Raw genomic sequence first — 21,204 nt, forward strand, 5'->3', positions numbered from 1 at the left:
TATTTATTATAGTAAATAATATTCTAAAAAATTAAATGACAAAAATGTACTTAAGACCCCTACCAGGGGGTTGGAGAATAACAAAAGTGTCACCTTATCTGGATCCAGAGTGAACTCAGAGTCCAGGAGCTCCCCTGCATCATCGTCAGGCTCTCCTTCGTAAATCTTGTACGCTGGGTTCCCGATCTCAACGTTCATGGCTCCGTTTGTCATCCTCTGGTGCTGGAATCCTTTAGCCCTGCGGACACAAACACCAGTAAGCAGTTACATCTTTGTACAAGCTTATTCGCAACACACCTCTGCAGGCTGAGCCAAGGCACAGGAAGTTACACACACACACACACACACACACAAGGTAGCCTATCTCCAAGCAACTCACAAACACAGACACACAGCTACATCCACCAGGGTCTCTCCTGCCGTATAAACACAAGTGCAAGGAGCCATGACACTTTGAGGAACCATCCATGTGCTTTCAGGTAGAGACTGCCAGCCAGAGTGACCAACTCTGCAGGGTCTTAGAGAAAGCTGGATATCCACAAGACATGGTCCATTACGGTCAATGAGGAGCCAAACACTTCAAGCACAGCGACACTGCTCTCACGGACATATAAAACAGACACATGTCTACAGGATGGCGCGAGGAGGAGTGAAAGGGACAGGACGCAGCCCAGCGCTGCGTCTTGCACCAACCAGTTGATCTATTTTAGCTGTCGTCAATAGATCCCTGTGTTGAAACTGGTAAAAACCACAGGAATACCACACTAACAGCACAGGATCAGGCAGGAGAAGCAGGGAGAAAGAGAGGTAGAGTATGATGATGGGGGAGGAAGAGAGGAGAGGATGGACTAGGATGGGACCCTGCTGTTATAGAGTCAGAGTTACCGCGAACATCTGGAGCTGGGCTTGCCCCGCCTCACAGACCTGAGAGACAGAAAGATGCAGTTTAACCAGAGAGAGAAAGTGAGAGAGCTGGAAATTGAGTTTAGTGTTAAATTAAAGAGGAATGTGGAGGAATTAATGCTCTAAAGCAGGGGTCTTTCAACAGGGTACTGAAGTGGGTCTGCTAATTATTGTATAAGCTTAAGGCCGGGACATACCAAGCCGACTTCAAAGAACTAGAAGCGACGAAAGCCGACAGTGTTGTCGCCTTGCATCGGCAGCGTCTGTACCAAAAAGCTGCGCTTGAACATACTGCACAGACTACACAGCCGACTGCAAACTAACACATGCGTTCTCTGCGTCTGCGTGAGAGGAATTAACTGTCTATATCAGAAGCTATCAATTGTATACATTTCCTTATTCAAAAGGAGAAACCAAAACAAGGATATACGCAGATATACTAAACGTAACCGAAGTAGCGCTTTCTTACTATTCTTACCAGTTTTTAAGTGGCTCATGTTGTGAAAATATTTGCATATTGGTATGGTAAGATCACGTAATATTAGAACAGCCTGACTTGTTCGCTAAACTGAACATCCAATCAGAGCACTCACTCTCACTGACGTCCCCGAGGTTGATTCAACATGCTGAATCGGGCTCGCCAACTTTAGACTAAATTTAGACTAAATCCCGGCCTTTAGACTAAATTCTGAAGAAAAAATATGTATTCAACAAAATTTTAACATTATTAAATGTAGAATTACAATTATAAAATAATAATAAAAAAAATTATAATTACATGTAAAATATTTCCTTAAAACAAACAAATATTTAAAAATGTAAAATATAATCATACCCTTATTATACAAAATAATTATGTACAATTCTTTCCTTCAGCAAAACAAATATAGTATAGTATAATCATAATTATTATATAAGGTCCATCACCAAACTAAGTTGAAAAGTCAAAGATCCCTGCTCTACAGCAAAATGAGGAAGATGACAGGAAAAAAAGTCTGATCAATACACAAAATAATTTTGGCTATAGCCCTGAAGTGTCTCTGAGTTCCTTTGTACACACTGAAATTGTTATACTGCATTTACTTACCCACGCATTCTCTTCTTGTACCACAAGATGGCACCAACCACTAACAGTGCAAGTAAGAGCAGTAACATCACTGGTATGACCACTGACGGAGTATCTACACAAAGAAATAATATGCATTATTATTATTATACTACTGCCCAGATTATTATTATACTATTGCCCAGATTTCTTCATAGCAACAGGCATACAAAAAAGCTTTGCCAGTGCAAAGCTTTTTTGTTTACCTTGCCAAACTAAATTGAATATGAATCTGAGAGAGATGTAAAGAAATGCTGGCACTTACTTCCAGAGTCTGAGTTTTGAACAGGGGCGACATTGAGCTCACAGCGGAAACCTGACCAGCCTGTGTGACACCTACATAAACGCACACACTTTAGATTACTGGCAATCCTTGTACAGAATCTTGATATTATAGGTTAAGATCATGGAATAGACAGGTTTGTACAGACAAGTACAAAATCTCAAGTACAGACCTCAGGACATTTAGGTGGATTATCTTTTATCTGGGGTACCACAAGATTCAGTACTAGGCCTATTTTTGTTTTCTTTTTTCTATATTTTATTTGCAGTCTAATTGTCCATTTTATATGGATTTTATCTATTGGTGTATTTTCTTTTAATTTTTGCCAACAAAACATTTGCAAGAACATAAAAAGCTATTTCTTTTATACAGTTCTGTTCACTTTACCTGCACTGTGGCAGCATAGAATGAGGATCTACCGAGCACTGGCCCTCAATGCAGAAGTCATCACAGGTGTAGCACGTAGGCCGCTGGATGTTATTAGCACATCTACACAGAAGAACATAAATTATCATAGCACCCACATAAACAGCACACAACTGATCCATATTTATACAACTCCTTATTTCAAACAAGCTAAGGCCTAATATTGGAAGACTATGAAAGCCCAGTGAGTTGAATGTGCTGGTACATACTTGCATGTTATCCTGCTGCCTTGCACTTCACACTTGCCCGTGCCACAGTATTCACACTTGTTCAGCTCACATTGTGGACCAAAGTACGACTCAGAACACTGGCAATGTTTAGTGCCGTTCATCATCTCCATACAAGTACCTCCATTCTTACAGAAGTCCTCACAATGACCTGCACAGATTGATTTCCGGTACTTATTTGACTTTGTTTCATATATCAGTAAGACTTCTGTTTGGATGCAAACAGCTATTAAAAAACAATAAATAAATAAAATAAAAGACAATGGAGATTTTAGAAAAGACAACCCTCTATTTAAGGTGACAAGTAGTTAAACTCACTGTACTGGCACTGGTCACCCAAGAAGCCCTTTGGACAACGGCAGGTTGGCTGGTTGCCCTGGTTGACAGTGCAGTTGCCCCCATTCTGGCAGTAGTTGTTGCAAACATGCAGGTTACATTTGGGACCAGTGAAGCCAGTCTGACAGCGGCAGGTAGGAGCACCTGAAGAGAGGAAACAAAGTGTTGCTGATGTAGCTCTAAAGATAAATGTGCAGAACCCTGGCCACAAAGGCACAATGTGTCTGTAAGTGTGTGTACCTGTGCGTGACGGGGAGCAGGTTCCTCCATTCTGACAGTAGTCTCTACACTGGTTGATTTCACAGCGTTCTCCACTGTAACTGGTGGGGCAGCGACATTTGGGCTGGTTCAATCCATTGAGGAAACAGCTGCCACCATTCTGGCACTGAACATTACATGTAGGAGCTAAAAGAAAAACATGTTAAAGATGACTGCCTGAATGAACATCTTAAGTTTTATACTTTAATCATGTTGAGAAATGCCCAAGAAATTAATTTATGCTCATGAAGTATCAGAAAAAAATATTTTAATATCATCAATGCATTCAATCAAGCTCATAAATTTGCATATACACAATATTTACCATGTAAAATGTTTTTTTTTCTTCTATATTTCAGTGTAATAAGTAGCTTCAGCATTGTTCTGGCTGTGGTATAAAATGAATTCGGATATAGTGTGAAAGCAGGCTCTTACTGAAGGGAGACTGGGTTGCTGGTGGCACCTCCGTACAGGTACCGTTGTCAGGGATGTGGTCATTAGGGCAGATGCACACTGGCCCACTGGGACTGAGTAAACATAACCATTCACACTTCTTCCTATCACATGGGTTAGTCACTGCATAAAAAAAAATGCACCTATTAGATCACAGAAAAAAACAACAACTCATTTTCACTGTCAGACCCTAAATAATGTGTCCAAATAACACAGATACTCACTCTCAGGCTGTTTGTAGCGGTGATTTAGGACTATGTCAGTTGCGTGGTTGATGCCAGTGGTCAGATTCTCTGCCTGACCTTTGCCAAACTTGTTAACCCGGAAGACAAAGTTATTGGTGTAGGTAACACCATAAATGTAATCCTCAAAGATATCAATGCTGAAGGGGTGAAGGAGATCTGTAAGAAATTAAGAGAAGCTGATTCATATTTACAATATTACTGTACAGTTTTTTTAACCATATAAATGGTAGCCTTTGTGAGTATAAAAAAAAACGTTTGAACAGTAGCATCTATTATTTTATAGCTAAATATACATTTTATCAGATACAGTCACGGATAAACTTTAATCCCAGAGCATAATAGCATTACTGAACTGTTTTTGATGTTGGATACAGCCACAACAGGGTCAGAGCCATCCAGACGCACACTGCCAATCATAGAGAGCTTGACATCTGCCCAGTACAGACGCTCATTGAAGTAGTCCACTGCAAGACCTGTTTTAGAGAAGATGTATGCATTAACACATAGATTTAATTTGAATACAGTGAACTAATTTCATGGATACAGATGGTTAAAAGCAGCATTGTGCTGGTAAGACCTGTAGGCCATTGGATGTTCTCATGGACCAGGGTTTGTCTGAGTGTCCCATCCATGGCTGCAGTCTCAATCTTTGGATGATTCCCCCAATCAGTCCAGTACATGGTTCTGATATATGAAACAAAAAGGATCTATTTGAAGATTCTACTGTAGAATGAATAAAACATACTGTACAGTATATGCTTCTTACCCTCTCTGAGGATCCACTACAATAGCATAAGGCTCATCAATCATGCCAGAAATCAGCGTCTTCCTGTGCTGGCCTGAAATCTGAGCAACCTCGATCACGTCACGTCCCGAATCGGTCCAGTAGAGGTTACCAGCCACCCAGTCTACCGCGATTCCACGTGGCATCTTCAAACCTGGAATCTAAAGAGGAGACAGGGAAAATTCAGAAAAGGTATCGCAAAGCATGAAGCTCAATATTGAACACTGAATGTCTTGACTTACATCGAGGTTGGAGACACTGCCCTCGCTCTGCCTCGTGTTGCGGTGAGAGTTAGATGTAGGACCTGATGGTGAGGATGGAGAGGGCAGCTGGAAGCAGGAAATGCCAGACGTGTGCCAATTGGTCCAGAAAAGGCGGTTGGTCTTGACGTGCAAGTCCATGGCATCGATGCGCACGTTGGCATCACCCTGGAATGTCTGCTCATAAACCCACTTGCGCATATCAAGATTTAGACTGCGGATCTCGTTATCATCCGCAATGTAGAGGACCTGTTTACTAATGTTCTGACCTGCAGATGGACACAAAAAAAAAGTTTTTGATAGGTGAATCCATTGGAGAGGATGCACAACTCTTAAGACAAAGTGATTTAAAGAATAAAATCAACACATACTGTCAGCCTTGCATGTGGTGTTAATCCTGGTGAAGTATTTGTGGCAGCTGCACTTGTAGGAGCCCTTGGTGTTGTTACATATGTGAGAACACATACCAAACTGCTTGCACTCATTCTCATCTAAAAAAAAAAAAAAAAATATGAGAGAACAACAATTTACCAAATGTTGATTTGCACATTGCAGGTGGTGATAACCTCGTCGAAAGTCTTTTTAAGATGGCAGACCATGTACCTTCACAGGTGTTGTGTCCAACGCTCTGGAAACCCTGTTTGCAGGAGCAGAATGTGTCTGTGCCATTGGAAATGCAGTGAGCCTCATCGCCATCTCCACATAGAGATTTGTTACTCTTACAGTCATTCAGCACGGTGTCTACAAACACACAGACAGACACATGAAGTCAATTCAATCAGGATTTAAGAGCTCTTTCTAAATATCAAACTATAAAATCAAAGTGGATTTTATCCACAAAGACTGACACTGGCATTATGACAGCATTAAAAGTAGATGGTGAAATGTGTTCATTAAAATACTCAAAAATAGAATTTCATTGTCTATTTGAGATTAATACATTTTATATGACATCAATGAATTTTTACAACTTGGCAGGTGTACGTTCTTTTTTATTTTTATTCAATTTTAGGATTTTGCAAATTTTTTGCAAATTATTTTTTTTCACCTAGAAATATCTTTTAAGTACAATTCCTTTATGTGGTTCTCAATGATTGTGGGATTCCTGCACATTGCTGTGCTATACAGATGGCAGCATCTTACCTGTCTTGCAGCCAATCTCATCTGACCCGTAATCTTCACAGTCATTAAAGAAGTTGCACCGCAGGTTGGCACTGATGCATTTGCCATTGCTGCACTTGAACTGGTCTTTATCGCATGTAGATGTGTGGTCTCCTATATAAACATGAACCATGTCGCACAAGTCATGAAAACACTCACTGAGTCTGACATAAAATCACTGAAGCATGTCAGAGCAGAAGTCTCACCACAGTTGGTCTCATCTGAATTGTCTCCGCAGTTGTCCACACCATCACAGCGCTTGCCACTCCAGAGACATACGCGATTATTCCGACAACGGAAATTTCTAGTGGGTGGGCACTGGAAGTTTCCTGAATTATAGAAAGGAAGTAGTTTACAAGTTTTTGAGCTTGCCATGTATTAAAGGGGTCATATGATGCGATTTCTTGATTTCCTTTTCTTTAGCGTGTTATGTAGCCGTTTTTGCATGTATAAAATCTGCAGAGTTACAAAGCTCAAAGTCTCCCACAAAAGGATTTATCTAAAAGAGAAGGCTGATCCAGACCGGGCTAAAACGCCTAATTAAAACACGGCCCCACATCTACGTCACGATGTGGAAATATTTGCATAATGTCGCCCAAATGTTCACACAAACAAAGAAGGCATGGTTTTAGTAACCGCAGTAGTGTTGATGCAGCCACTTCAGGGAGACGCTGTGTGTTTCTATGCGAAATCAAAAGCACTTTATTTGGCCTTCCGAAAGTAGATGCAATTAGGAATCATTGGCTAAGATTTGTTTACAACAGAACAACACAATCCAGATGTTTGAATTTGTGCAACGCATTTTATGGATGACAGTTTTGTGAACCTAGTAGAGTACAAGGCTGGCTATGCACGAAGGCCATTTCTTTAAAAAAAATAAAAAAAAATAAATAAAAAAAAGGGTCAATTCCGAATTTGCTCTGGCAATCTGGCGCTTCTGAATCAGCGACTGCAAGTATGTTTTGTTATTAATTTAAGTATTTGCTATTGACTGTTCAAATGCAGAGTTTTGTGCGTAACGCGTTGTGTGTGTGTGTGTGTGTGTGTGTAAGGGGAACAGGGTCACATCAGAGTGTACAGCCCGTCAGAAATCATCTTAACTGCGGCTTGTGTACTGCAAATACATACAAGCATCACCACTGAACTTATGGTAAAAGTAACTTGAAAGCTGAAGCTCGCAATTATGGTAAGGGGCGTTACATTTCTGCCGCATGCTTGTGCTGTTCGGCCAATCACAATGCAATGAGTTAGTTGGCTAATCAGAGCAGACTGCACTTGTCGGAAGGAGGGGCTTTGTAGAAATCTATGCTTTTGAGAGAGGCGGGGAGGAACTACAATAATGTACAGTATTTGAAAAATAATGTGTTTTTTGAACATTAAAGCATGTCAACATATTCTGTTGCACCAAATACACAAAATAATGATCTTTAAAATAGCATCATATGACCCCTTTAATTTTATTTTTCTATTCATCACCAACAAATATTTGTCAGGGATGCGGATCATTTTTATTACAATTCAACTGTGTGTGTGTGTGTGTGTGTGAGTGAGAGTTCTTACTGCATTCCTCAGGGTTTTCATCAGAGTTATCTCCACAGTCATCCTCCCCATCACACTTCCAGGACAGCGGCTTACACAGAGTGTTATTACACTGGAACTCATCATGAGGGCAGTGCCGTGCCACTGAAAGAGCAAAAACAATGAGATACATGATTGTATTTTAAAAAGGACATTTGACACATAAATAATCCCATTTCAGAAAGACGCAGACATGCATACTCACCAGAAATATCACAACTCTCTTCATCACTGCCATCAATGCAGTCAGCATCAGCATCACAGTGCCAGCGAAGCGGAATACAGTGACCATTCTTACACTGGAATTGATCCTCCTCACACTTCAGATCACAGCCATGCTGAGAGACACAATAATATATGTACTGAGTTTAATATGTAATATTACAATAAAGTGCTGACTGTCACAAATGGACTTAATGTAATGGTGCAACGGATCACAAAACTCACGGTTCGGATCATACTACGGATTTTGAGTCATGGATCGGATCAGCAAGAAAAAGTTTGCTCTTCATTAATTAAAAAAATGAAAAGCATACTTTAAGTACTTCTATACCCCAACAGAAACTACTAACTTAACTACTAAAGTCAGTCATAAAACGAGAACAATTACACAAATTACAAGCATAGATGAACAGCCTACAACAAAATTATAAATAAAGAGAGTAACAGTAGTATTCAGGTGCAGAAATGTAAAAATTAAGTGTAAAACAACACAATAATGCTTAATGCATAAGTTAAATACAGATTAATCTTTGTTGAAGCTGTGGTGTTGTTTGATTAGCAGACAGAAACAGGTATTTCTAGGCTCTTTAAGACTAAATTCATGGAACTAATACTGACACATCCGGTTTCTTTCTCAGCTGTATACATTAACTTAAGACATATCCGACTGCGTTTACCAGAATACTTGCCAAAACGGGTATTTTAACATAATTTTGTGTGCATGTATCCATCCGTTTGAGGCGTCGTCTGAAACGCGGTATCTGGCCTCTTTCTCTCTCTCTCTTTGCGTGTGTGCACTTCAGTGTGTGCGGCAGCGGCTGAACACAGAAAACGGTGCGCAATCCCGATTCGACGACTTCATCTGAATGGTCTGAAATTGCTTGAATGTGTAAATTGGCAAGACAAAACACGTGCAAATAATAAACTTTCACTCTATGATGGTAACTTGACAGTTAATGCGCGAATCACATGCGTGCCGAACCCTGGGGACTGTTCCGTATGGATCACGGATCATCTATGATCCGTTGCACCCCTAGTAGTAACCACAAAAGCCAACCAGCTAAAGAAACCTAAATTATATTTATATTTCTTAGCTCTTATTTTAGCTGGAAGCAACAGTTACAAATGTCTTAAATATGGATTCAGCTGCTTGCACTGTCATTCTCACGGCACCCATTCACTGAAGATGATCCATTGGTGAGCAATGTAAATGTTAATTTCTCCAAATCTGTTTCTCAAACTCATCTTGGCCTGAAGGCGAGTACAAATTTTCATTTTTGGGTGAACCATTCCTTTGAAATGCTTCCCTTTGTAAAGAAATTATTTTTGTTTATTTTTGTCTACAGAAGGTTTTAAATGTTTTTTTAAATTGTGAGAAAAATATGTGAAGTGTGTTCAAACTAATGACAAATTTTTCCATATAATTCAGGAAGAATCACTTGGTTCACAAGGAACTTCATTTCAGGTAAATGGAGGCACATTGCATTTAAGCATTGAATAAATAGTCCCTTGATTATTGCAGTTTATAGACTGGCTATAACCAATTTATATGAGATGGTGAAGCATGCCAGTGAACTGCAGTACCTCATCAGATCCATCTGAACAGTCATGATCTCCATCACACTTCCACCTCCCAGCAATACAACGGCCATTAGTGCAGGCAAACTCACTTTCAGAGCACTGACGTGGCACTAGTAGGGAGAGAGAGACATAAATGTTAATATTGAAGAAAAACCAGACAGCACAATAACTACAACAACTACAAGGAAAACAGGAGGAAAGAAAGGGACGAATTTCAAGACAAGGTCTATAGGTCAGCTTAGAGAGTAAGAAATATTACCACCACATTCAGAGTTCCAACATAATGATGATCATATATTTTGATGACCATGGGAAGTTGGGAACCCTACTAATTAGTTCAGAATAATTGTAAAAACTTTCATTTTAAAGACAACAAAACCACAGTAAACACAAAACAAACCCAAATCAAACTTTATTCAAGTTTCAAGATCTGAGCATATAAACAAATGCTCACTGCTAGAAGCTTGACTGTTTCGTTTCGAGGAGGAAAATTAACTACATAATTTCTCCACTAGGGGACAGAAGCTGCAATTGGAAACTTCTGTCACAAACACCAATGGAATCATGGGGAGATGAGAAGATAGGAGAAGGAAAGGGAGCCAGGAATAGATAGGTGGTTTGGAGGGAGGAGAGACCTACCTCTGAGTGAAGCCAATGGGTCAGTGTGAAATGAAGAATAGAGACAACATGAAGTGAGATGCATCAGTGAGCAACGTGAGTGAGCCATGACATAGGACAAATACCCACAATGCCTCCCACAGACATATGTGATGGTCACAAATAATAATAAACCACTCATATAACTGGCTGTGAGTATACATGCAGTGTCAGGTGTGCAAACAGGAACGCTAAGGTCATTGACGGTTGAGATACATACCGCACTTCTCTTCATCCGAGTTATCGCCACAGTCATTGTCATAGTCACACTGCCAGCGGCCTGGCACGCAGCGGTTATTCTTACAGCGGAATTGGTACGGCTCACATGTTCTCTCATCTACCTCAAGAAAAAAATTGAATTATTCACTTTCATCAAAATAAATGATGAGAATATAATGATTCATTTGTACACACTTCCATGAGGAATCAACATTTTGAAATCAATAAAAGATATCAATAGAGAAAATGAAGGCTGTCGCACCGCACTCCTCTTTGGGTTCATCTGAGCTGTCTCCGCAATCGTCCTCTCCGTCACATGTCCAGCGGGACGGGATACAGCGGCCCGAGTCCTTACAGCGGAACTCATCCACACCGCACTTCATCTGAGCTGCAGAAAACACAAACAGCTTTAATTAGGAATGTCAGTTTAATTTACTTGGTTATTTTATGCCATACTATCATCTAAGGCTATTTTTGTAGCAAGAACAAGACAAAATCAGTTCAAAAAATAGGTAAATAAACTATTAACAGACATATTATAAGTAGTGATGTTAAATCGATTAATTGCGATTAATTGCATCCAAAATTAAAGTTTGAGTTTACATAACGTGTGTGTGTGTGCACTGTGTATATTTTTATGTATATATAAAGACGTGTGTAGATTTAAGAAATATATGCAATATATAATATAAATCTAATATAATTATATATATATAATATAAATCTAATATAATTATATATATATATATATATATATATATATATATATATATATATATATATATATATATATATATATATATATATATATATATATATATATATATATATATATATATACACACTCAGCAAAATAGGCCTATCATCTAATTATCTTTATTGATAAAATCCCCAAAAATGTTGAGAATTTTTTTTAATCATATTGCACACCCTTAGTCCTGACACAAAATGATTTGCAACGGTCGCTTTGTCACTTCCAGTGGTTTATTTTGGCTGGTACATTACAGCATATACATTTATTATTATTTTTTTTTAATGACCGATCGTTTCACTAGATAAGACCTTATTCATCGTCTGGTATCGTTTATAGCCCTTTGAAGCTGCACTGAAACTGTCATTTTGACCTTCAACTGTTTGGAGTCCATTGAAACTAACGATATGGAAATAAATTCCTGGAAAAACCTTAATTTCTTTTCGACTGAAGAAAGAAATACATGAACATCTTGGATGATATGGGGGTGAGTAAATTATAAGGAAATTTGAATTTGAAAGTGTACTAATCCTTTAAGATAAAAAGTAGCTTTAGAAGTCAATGTATTGTTGGTTTTTATTTCCTTACTGCAGTTGGCCGGTTCATCGGATTCGTCAACGCAGTCATAGTCTCTATCGCACACCCAGACTCGTGGTATACAGCGTTTGGTGATGGCACACTGGAACTGGTTAGGAGCACAGGTCACCTCAGCTACAAGACAACACAACGACACTCAGCCAATCAGCTCATCAGAAAACAGCCTCATGCATAATGTAAATATCAAAACATTCCATTTTTTAATTAACGAGAGATATAGGACTAGACTTACGACAGTCCTTTTCATCTTCTCCCTGGCCACAGTTGTTTTGACCGTTACAACGCAAGATTCCAGGGATACAGCGACTAGGATGCGAGCACTTAAACTGACTGGGCAGGCAGACGTGGATGTCTGAACGAGGACAAAATTGAGAGTTCATTAAGCAAATGTCCTAAAGATGATTATTTCAGTTCTACACAATTGCTTGGACATCATACCACAGTTGGCTTCATCAGAGTTGTCCTGGCAGTCGTTGTCTCCATCACAGATGTAAGCTGGGTTGGTGCAGAGACCTGTGCCACACTGGAACTGGCCTGGTCTGCATTTAAACTCAGCTACAACCCAAGAACAGAGAGTTTGAGAATGTTATGCATGTTTGAGTGTCCATGGTATCTCTCACAGTTAAAGCCCTTGTACTTACGGCAATCTGCAGGTTCATCTGAGCGGTCTCCACAGTCATCCTCAGTATCACACTTCCACCAGAAGGGAATGCACTTATCATTCTTGCAGACAAACTACAGTCAGAGAGAAAGGAGAGAGAGCACAGACAGTTAATAAATAATAATTGTCATTACTGTATCGCAGTGTTATTTTAGTGTTACTTTAATATTGATATTATAGTGTTTATAAAAATTTTGAAGATTTTTCTATTTTCAGTTTTCATTTTAAGTTTAATCATTTTGTTGTGTTTTTGTAATTTTTTAAAAAGATTTCTATTATTATATTATACATATTTATAATGCAAATAAATATTTATTCAATTTTATTACCAGTTTTAGTAATATTAGTACTTCAAATTAAATTTGTTTTCAAAACTTATTTCCAATTTTTGTTTAGTTCATTTTTTTCCCATTTAATATCTATTTTTTATTTTTAAATAAACATTTTTTACAGTTTTTTTGTTAATGATAACATTATTATTTTAAAATCATTTATTAGGACAGCTAATGTGTTGTTAATGTATTTCGTAAAGTAAAAGAAATACTACAACATTCTTTTTTCTTATTTAAATCATCATAAATTAATGGCAGTACTATAAATGCTAACATAACGTTGAAACACTTGTGATAAATCTCATAATACTTTTGTAGTTGATGTGTTCGCACTTTCAGTACCTGCAACTGAACCACCATTAAGAATAATGAATATTACAAGTAAAATGTGCTGGCATTCTACATTTCGGGAAAATGTTTGCTTATTTGTGCCAAATTAACACACACACACACACCTGGCTGGCTGTACAGTTGGACAGGCACTGTTTTCCATCAGCAGCCAGATAGAAGTTGGTGGGACAGGCACACTTGTAGCCTCCTCCGGGTGAGAGCAAACACAGGTTACTGCAGCCACCATTATCCACCTGACACGGGTGATCTGACACTGCAATAACAAGAACATTAGAGAGGAGAAAGCTCAGAAACCAAATCAAACAATGCAGGAATATTTCCTTTTACAGCACGTGTACATCTCACCCTCAGGTTGTCTGGAGGGATGATAAATGTGTAAGTCCATGGGTCTGTGCAGGGTGCTGATCAACATGGTCTTGTTGGTGCCCAGGGTTTTGTGAGCTCTGTTAATGGACTTGGTCTCCCAGTCGGTCCAGTAGATGTACTCCTCAAATAGAGTCATGGCAAAAATATGAGGGATGTCTTGATTCAGCACTGTGCGGAAGAGAACACAAGACCCCATATTTAATAAAGCAACAAACAGAATATAGAAATAAGGGTGAATCTGTATTTTATCTTTCAGATTTCAATGGATCATGAAAATCAGTTTATAGTATCACTGGATAATATCAAACTTCCCATCTTCATGGCCTTGATTACATTAACAAAAAAAGAACTTCATAGAAATTAAGCACGAGTGACAGACCAAACATATTAACCAATATTTTTAGCCTATTTTCATGACATGAAAAGTCCAAATTTTAAAGCCACAATATGGAAGATATTTTAATTAAAATATCCAAAAACCACTAGAACAGTGTTATATATTTTGCTGACTTTTGTATTTACATTATCCCAAATGTTTCGAAGAATGTGTCCTTGCTTTGCCTGCCAATGATGTCATACACCCTTGATTTTTCAGTTTTATTTTGTAGAAAACATGGAAACCCAAAAGACGCTTAATACGTTTTGCATTTTATTAGACAGGTGATGACCGCGAAGAGTAGCATTCTAACACATTATTCAACACACTCAAATGTAGCTAGTATGATAAAACAGCGCTGCTTTTTTCTACATACGCACGACTGGAAGGAGCGGAAGTGGTCGTCTGTGGCATAATAAAAGCTCTGCTGCTTTCGAACCGTGTATTACGCTCGTCCTTCATTAGAAATCGCTTCAGCGTCCTCGTTTCGCTTCCACGACTTTCAGCCTCACCCTGCTTCATACTATAGAGACCTTAATAAGTCTTTAATACATTAGCTCATCCATGGACATGATTGCATCAGCTGTGGGGATGAAGACAACTCCTCCCATGATTCCACACTCAATCACGACATCAATCTATGCCTTCGTTTCTCTATTTGTTTACATTTATTCATTTAGCAGATGCTTTTATCCAAAGCGACTTACAATTGAAGAATACAATAAGACTGCATTGTTTTGAATATGCGCCCTCTAACGGCGAAAACTTGCATATTGTGCCTTTAATTGCCAAGCCAACAATTTTTCATTTAGTTACCTTTAGCAATTTTATTATAAAACTGAAATTGTTTTAAATATTATCTTCAAAATAATATATATATAAGCCTACTGCCGCTCAAAAGTTTGTGATATTTTTAATATTTTTTAAAGGAGTCGCTTCTGCTCATCAAGGCTGTATTTATTCGATCAAAAATACAGAAAAAACTGTAATATTGTGAAATTTTATTGCAATTTCTAATATTGGTTTCCTATTTTAATATACTTTAAAATATAATTTATTTTTGTGACACAGCGCTGAATTTTCAGCATCATTACTCCAGTATTCAGTGTCACATGATCCTTCAGAAATCATTTTAATATGCTGATTTATTATGAGTGTTGAAACTGTTGTGCTGCTTCATATTGTTTTTTGGAACATGATAAAAAGTTAAAAAGAGCAGCATTTGTTCAAAATAGAAATCTTTTCTAATAATATAAGTCTTTATGACTTTTTATTCATTTAACACATCCCTCCTGAATAAACGTATTCATTTCTTAAAAAATAAAAAAGGAAAAAATTTACTGACCACAAACTTTTGAATAGCATTGTATATTGTAAGACAAAATTTCTTTTTTAAATAAATGCTGTTTTTTTTTAACTTTTTATTAATCAGAGAAGCCTAAAAAAAAAAAAAAAAATGAAGCAGCACAACGGTTTCCAACATTGATTATATATCCGCATATTAGAATGATTTCTGAAGGACCATGTGACTGAAGACTGGGGTAATGATGCTGAAAATTCAGTATATTATTTCAGTTTTTTTCTGTATTTTTGATCAAATAGATACAGCCTTGATGAGCAGCAGAAACTTTTTTAAAAACATTAAAAATCTTACTGATCCCAAATTTTTGAGCGGCAGTGTATACAGTTGTGCTCATAAGTTTACATATCCCTTGCAGAATATGGAAAATGTTAATCATTTAAAATTGCATGTTATTTTTTATTTTGTCCTCAATTGTCCTGTGTGAAAATATGGATCTGGAAATCATAGTCACTTTTGGAAAGGGTTCAAATAGGCAGAAGATTCTGGAAAACCCAAGAATGTGCAGGAGCTGGAGGATCATCCAGAAAATGACACACAGTATTAAGATTCAAGTATGTAAACTTTTGAATGGGGTCATTTTTATAAATTCAGTTATTATTTTGTTTTGTGGTGGAAGTTTGCATGAATCTTGTTACATTTTTATAAAATAATATTGATTTCCTGGCATCTCCTGACTTTAGCAGCACAAAGAAACAGTGAGGTTTCAAAGAGAAACCATTTCAATCTAGGACAGATCTAGCATGTTCTTGCGTAAGCTTTCTGAATATGAGGAATTCATATGGAAATAAACCTCCGCCTCACTGCCTGTATTTTGCACATACCAGTATCAAAAACAATAGAGCGACTGTAATATTACATAATACAGAACATCTATGATGTCATTTATTGGCGACATGAAAGCTGGGTCACTCCTTTGTCTAAACTAATTGCCTGAAGACAAATGACCTCATAAGCATTGTGTGTGTGTTTGTATTCACCAATGTGTCTGTTGGATCCATCCAGGCTGGAAAAAGCAATGTAGTCTTCACGAGCGTCTGCCCAGTAGATGCGGTCATTAATAAAATCTAGCGTCAAGCCGTTCGGCCATGTGATCTTATCTTGAATGATGATGTGGCGATCTGTGCCGTCCATGCCGATACGGCCAATATGTGGCACATCACCCCAGTCTGACCAATACAGATACCTGGAATAATAAACCACCAGTCAAACAAGCTCATAACGTGTCAAGTATAAATTTATTATTTACAACAACAACAACATATTCACATAGATCCATTAGGAGATAATTATTTTATTTACATTTAGAACATTCATTTATTATATATATTTTCTATTAAATTATATGGTTTGGTATATTGTTTTTTGTGTGTGTGTGTGTGTGTGTGTGTGTGCGCGCATGCGTGTGTAAAAAAAATCAACATTTTTAATGCACTCATCTGACTGAAATTATCTTTGAAGGATTTTCTAGGAAAATAATGATATGCAATTTCAAATAAGTTGATTAGTTACTCCGAATATCATGTCATTTGATCACAATTCTAATAGACTCACAGCCCTAGAAAATAAACTAGCAATTACTGGGATAGTCAGACTGGCTTATATAATACATGATGTAAGATCAGGATCTGTTAGGAACTGAGTTTTGTCTCTCACCCATTCCTCACATCCAGAGCCACAGCTCTGGGCTCTCGCAAGCCGCTGTTAACCAGCACACTTCTGTAAGCTCCATTCAGCTTAGAAACCTCAATTGTGTCTCTGCCCTTATCACACCAGTACAGGTTCCCCCCGACCCAGTCCACAGCCAGACCATCAGGGTTACTCAGAGAAGTTCTGTGCAACACCTATCCAGCAGCCAATATGACATAGGAAATGAAGTTTATCAGAGGTAGAATTATATTTTTAAACATGAGGGAATCATCAAAGCGTAGGGTCTAGAACTACACAGACCTGCACGTTACTGCCGTTGATGTTCATGCGACGGATCATGCTGCCTTGTGTTGTCACATCAGTCCAGTAGATCATCTGCTCCGCGTAATGATAGTCCAGAGCCACTGCGTTATTGAGCCCCTGTTAACGCGAACAAAATCAACGCACAAAATAGTAAGACAATTAGCAACATTAGAAAATTACAATAGTCTACAAATAACATCTATAGGCTGACAGCCACCTCACCTGTTTAATCAATGTGTAGTTAGATCCATCCAAGTTGAGTTTTCGCAGATAGTAGCGGTTTGCAAAGATAAGGAAAGGCTCCTCATCTAAAATGTAAGCAGCACACTTACAGTAAAGTAGACTATGAAACAAAATGTACTCAACTTTAAACATTTTAACTAACAATGCCATTTTTATATGACATTCTGTATTGTATACTTTTTTCTCTGAGAAAGAGTAACCTAGAACATAACAGAACAAGGGGAGAGGGCTCACCTGATGTTGATTTGCAGCTGGTGGGGTCGTCGGGACGTGGCACAAAGCCATCGACACAGAGACAGTGGAAGCTACCATGCGTGTTGATGCAACGCTGAGCACAGGGGTACGTGGTGGTGCACTCGTCCACATCCACACACGTCTTCCCATCTTGCTTCAGACGGAAACCTGGATGACACCGGCACTGCAGGGGCCGGGCATGAGACATGTCATGTATTCACTGTTATATGTCCAAGTAATTCATTTGCATAAGTATGACGTGCAAATAAGGAAAAGTATATACGTACCTTGAAGCCGATCTTGAGATCTTCACAGAGCTGTGAGCAGCCGCTCAGCTTACTGTTGAGACATTCATTGATGAAGCAGTTGTTCTCGTCAGAGCCGTCGCCACAGTCATTCTTACCGTCACACAGCAATGTCTCATTCACACACTTGCCATTGGTGCACAGGAAGGCAGAGTCATTACAGCGCCTCTCTATGGATAAAAACAAAACAACATCATATTACATTTCTGTTCTGGGGCCAATGAATATCAGTGTATTATGCGTTATTTGCTAATATTATAGCACTATACAATAGAAGAGAACAATATCACAATTATGTACCATAGTGTTTGCATTTACATGGAACTCCAAAGAACACTGGTTCTTTTGGAACTTTTGTACTTGGTGTAATAGATTTTTAAAAAGTCCAATTAATACTGTAAGAGGTCATCCATAACCAGATATTCATAAAGTCCCTCCAACCCAGTCAGCAATCCAGAATCAATACTACCACAGGAAGTTGTGGCTCTAATGAAGCAGTGGATTGAACAGCATTAAGCTTCTTTAACACACTACATTACACAACTGGCACACTTCCAAGAACCCACAAGAACCTGTTTATTACCACAAGTTTTTATTGTTAGACACACGACTGCAATATAACCCTGCGCTTTCCAATTTCACACACATTTGCATTCAAAGAGAAGATTATATTATGATTAAAGGCGTAAAAACAGAAATAGTGAAAGAAAATGAATTGGTATATGGACAATTTATCAGAGATGAGTGGCAAAAAATACTTAAAATAGCTTAAAATTATGTTGTTGTCTTTTTTAATATATATTTCAATCGTACTTATTTTATTAAAAATATGCTTTATTTAATTTTTGTTACAGCCAACAGAAAAATTCCATAATGTGGCAACAGCCTTCAGAAGAGTTTTATTTTTTGCTTTCCAATTTTTGGGTTACCATACTCACCGGAGTCTGTGCAAAGTGGGTTTTTGGGAGCTTCATCTGATTGGTCTCTACAGTCAAACTCTCCATCACACTCCCAGTTCTTCTGCTTCAGGCACTGGCCATTAGCACAGCGGAAATCATTTGGTCCGCATGTGGGATATTCTACATTATGATAGGAAAGACAACATCTGACTTGATGTATGATTCACTGTGTGGGTCTGTGACTAATAATAAAAAATAACACTAAAAGATGCACTAAAATCAACACCACGTGCTTACCACACTCGGGCGATTCATCAGAGCCATCGCGGCAGTCAACGTCATGATCACACATGAAGTTTTTGGGAATACACTGATAATCCTGACACTGGAACTCCAAGTCATCACAGGTCTTATTGAAAACTTGAGAGAGAGAATAAAGAGATACATAGAAATAAAGAGTGATTAAATAAAGAAACTAGGCAGAAAAAAACCCCATTACACTTGCAATAGTTTCTTCCAAGGATTTTGTGACTTAATATAGGTAGAGTTCCATGACACAAAATAAGCAGTTTCTCTTGCAACTCACCACAACCAGCCTTAATGCCCTCATCTGCACCATCAGGACAGTCCTTGTCCCCGTCACACTTCCAGCGCTGAGAGATACACATGTGAGAGCCAGGACACTGGAATGCCTCTGGACTGCAAGTCTTTGTCTCTGAAAGAGATACATAAACTCAGTGTTACTTACATTCCATTCCAGCCTTAACCAGATTGACATTGAGATTCATCAAGGCTAATATAAAGACAAAAACTGAATGTTGGTAAGCAAACAGTTGATGGTAGCCACTGACTTCCATAGGATTTTTTCAATTTTTTCCAATGGCTTCTATCAACTGTTTGGCTACCAAAATTTTTCAAAACATCTTAATTTGTGCTCAACAGAAGAAAAAAAAAAAAAAAAAACTTATACAGGTTTGGAAAAAAACTTGACTTGAGCAAATGACGACAATTTTCATTTTTGGGTGAACTATCCCTTTAAATGGCATAGAGGTTCTCAGTTGTTTTGAAATTACACGTTCACAGATATGAGGATGAAAACAATGCTTAATGCAAATAATAAAATGCAACCAACAATTTAATCGTGCATAGTGAGATCAGTTAAACACTACCATTGTTCTGTTGACGTCAAATGCGGTGCATCCAAAAAAAAAACCTCAACGGTGGCACAAATTCTTCCGTTGGTAACTCACCAAATTAAACAGATGCTAACATGGCCAGATTGAGTGAGATCCTTAAAAACCACGAACAAAGGTAAAAGTACAACCCAGAGCGCATTAAATATGGGTTCACTTACAGTGAGGATAAACAGTTTATTCGGGGCCAGAGCTTTGTTTGTTGATGTAAGTTATAACTTGACTCACTGCATTTGCTGTCCTCATCAGTGCCGTCTCCACAGTCATCAGCACCATCACACACCCAGGATTTGGAGATACAGCGATGGTTCCCACACTCAAACTGATTTGATGCACAGAACTTATCTGAGAAAACAAGAGTAAACAAACTTATTGTCAAAGAATCTAAATACGATAAAGTATCAGGTGTACCTGTGGTCAGGATCAAAAATGAACTAGAAGAATTGTGTCAATAATGCCCCTGATACTTAAAATACCTCTGTTCTTCAAAGACAGTGATACTACTTTAGTATTTCAGTTTTTCATCCATTTCATTTTTTATAATAAACATGCATAGTTTGCATGGATAAGTATTAAGGTATCAGATAAAAAAAATATTAATACATATATTATTGTTGGTGTTTTTGTTGTTAATATTATTACAGAAAAGATCTCATGAAGACAGAAACGCCCCTGAAAATCAATTCTAGGGATGATAAAAATAATTTAAGCATTTATAATAATAATAACAATAATAATAATAAAAAAAGGAAAAATTGTTCTCATGAAGGCAAGAGTTAATTATTAAGTACATCAAAGATGAAGTATTAGGACAAATTTGAAAATATTTGAGACTTTCTCATCTAAAAAAAAGTGCGAACAGAAAAATGTAAATGAATCTTGGGA

The 21,204-nt window shown here is 37.9% G+C and overlaps 1 protein-coding gene across 1 annotated transcript in view; it reads right to left on the bottom strand.

Annotated features, from left to right (window-relative positions):
* The window catches only part of LOC306859532 (low-density lipoprotein receptor-related protein 1-like), a 127,563-nt gene that overhangs the window by 2,117 nt on the left and 104,242 nt on the right, over positions 1 to 21,204 (bottom strand). Inside the window, exons 51-88 of the mRNA XM_079400592.1 lie at positions 20,548 to 20,664; positions 19,713 to 19,841; positions 19,424 to 19,546; positions 19,166 to 19,306; positions 18,210 to 18,397; positions 17,923 to 18,106; positions 17,668 to 17,753; positions 17,443 to 17,562; positions 17,149 to 17,336; positions 16,473 to 16,678; positions 13,736 to 13,924; positions 13,495 to 13,643; positions 12,688 to 12,781; positions 12,485 to 12,601; positions 12,279 to 12,398; positions 12,038 to 12,160; positions 10,961 to 11,086; positions 10,700 to 10,816; positions 9,826 to 9,932; positions 8,225 to 8,357; positions 8,002 to 8,124; positions 6,648 to 6,770; positions 6,424 to 6,555; positions 5,884 to 6,021; positions 5,652 to 5,771; positions 5,263 to 5,549; positions 5,003 to 5,181; positions 4,814 to 4,920; positions 4,590 to 4,709; positions 4,216 to 4,392; positions 3,974 to 4,114; positions 3,521 to 3,685; positions 3,263 to 3,424; positions 2,927 to 3,095; positions 2,679 to 2,780; positions 2,274 to 2,344; positions 1,991 to 2,084; positions 94 to 238 (exon numbers count right to left, since the gene is read on the bottom strand). Of these exons, the coding sequence (XP_079256718.1) occupies positions 94 to 238; positions 1,991 to 2,084; positions 2,274 to 2,344; positions 2,679 to 2,780; positions 2,927 to 3,095; positions 3,263 to 3,424; positions 3,521 to 3,685; positions 3,974 to 4,114; positions 4,216 to 4,392; positions 4,590 to 4,709; positions 4,814 to 4,920; positions 5,003 to 5,181; positions 5,263 to 5,549; positions 5,652 to 5,771; positions 5,884 to 6,021; positions 6,424 to 6,555; positions 6,648 to 6,770; positions 8,002 to 8,124; positions 8,225 to 8,357; positions 9,826 to 9,932; positions 10,700 to 10,816; positions 10,961 to 11,086; positions 12,038 to 12,160; positions 12,279 to 12,398; positions 12,485 to 12,601; positions 12,688 to 12,781; positions 13,495 to 13,643; positions 13,736 to 13,924; positions 16,473 to 16,678; positions 17,149 to 17,336; positions 17,443 to 17,562; positions 17,668 to 17,753; positions 17,923 to 18,106; positions 18,210 to 18,397; positions 19,166 to 19,306; positions 19,424 to 19,546; positions 19,713 to 19,841; positions 20,548 to 20,664 (5,312 nt within the window). The remainder of the gene's footprint in view (positions 1 to 93; positions 239 to 1,990; positions 2,085 to 2,273; positions 2,345 to 2,678; positions 2,781 to 2,926; positions 3,096 to 3,262; positions 3,425 to 3,520; positions 3,686 to 3,973; positions 4,115 to 4,215; positions 4,393 to 4,589; positions 4,710 to 4,813; positions 4,921 to 5,002; positions 5,182 to 5,262; positions 5,550 to 5,651; positions 5,772 to 5,883; positions 6,022 to 6,423; positions 6,556 to 6,647; positions 6,771 to 8,001; positions 8,125 to 8,224; positions 8,358 to 9,825; positions 9,933 to 10,699; positions 10,817 to 10,960; positions 11,087 to 12,037; positions 12,161 to 12,278; positions 12,399 to 12,484; positions 12,602 to 12,687; positions 12,782 to 13,494; positions 13,644 to 13,735; positions 13,925 to 16,472; positions 16,679 to 17,148; positions 17,337 to 17,442; positions 17,563 to 17,667; positions 17,754 to 17,922; positions 18,107 to 18,209; positions 18,398 to 19,165; positions 19,307 to 19,423; positions 19,547 to 19,712; positions 19,842 to 20,547; positions 20,665 to 21,204) is intronic.

Source organism: Barbus barbus, assembly GCF_936440315.1.
Source record: "Barbus barbus genome assembly, chromosome: 40".
Classification (NCBI taxonomy): Eukaryota; Metazoa; Chordata; class Actinopteri; order Cypriniformes; family Cyprinidae; genus Barbus; species Barbus barbus.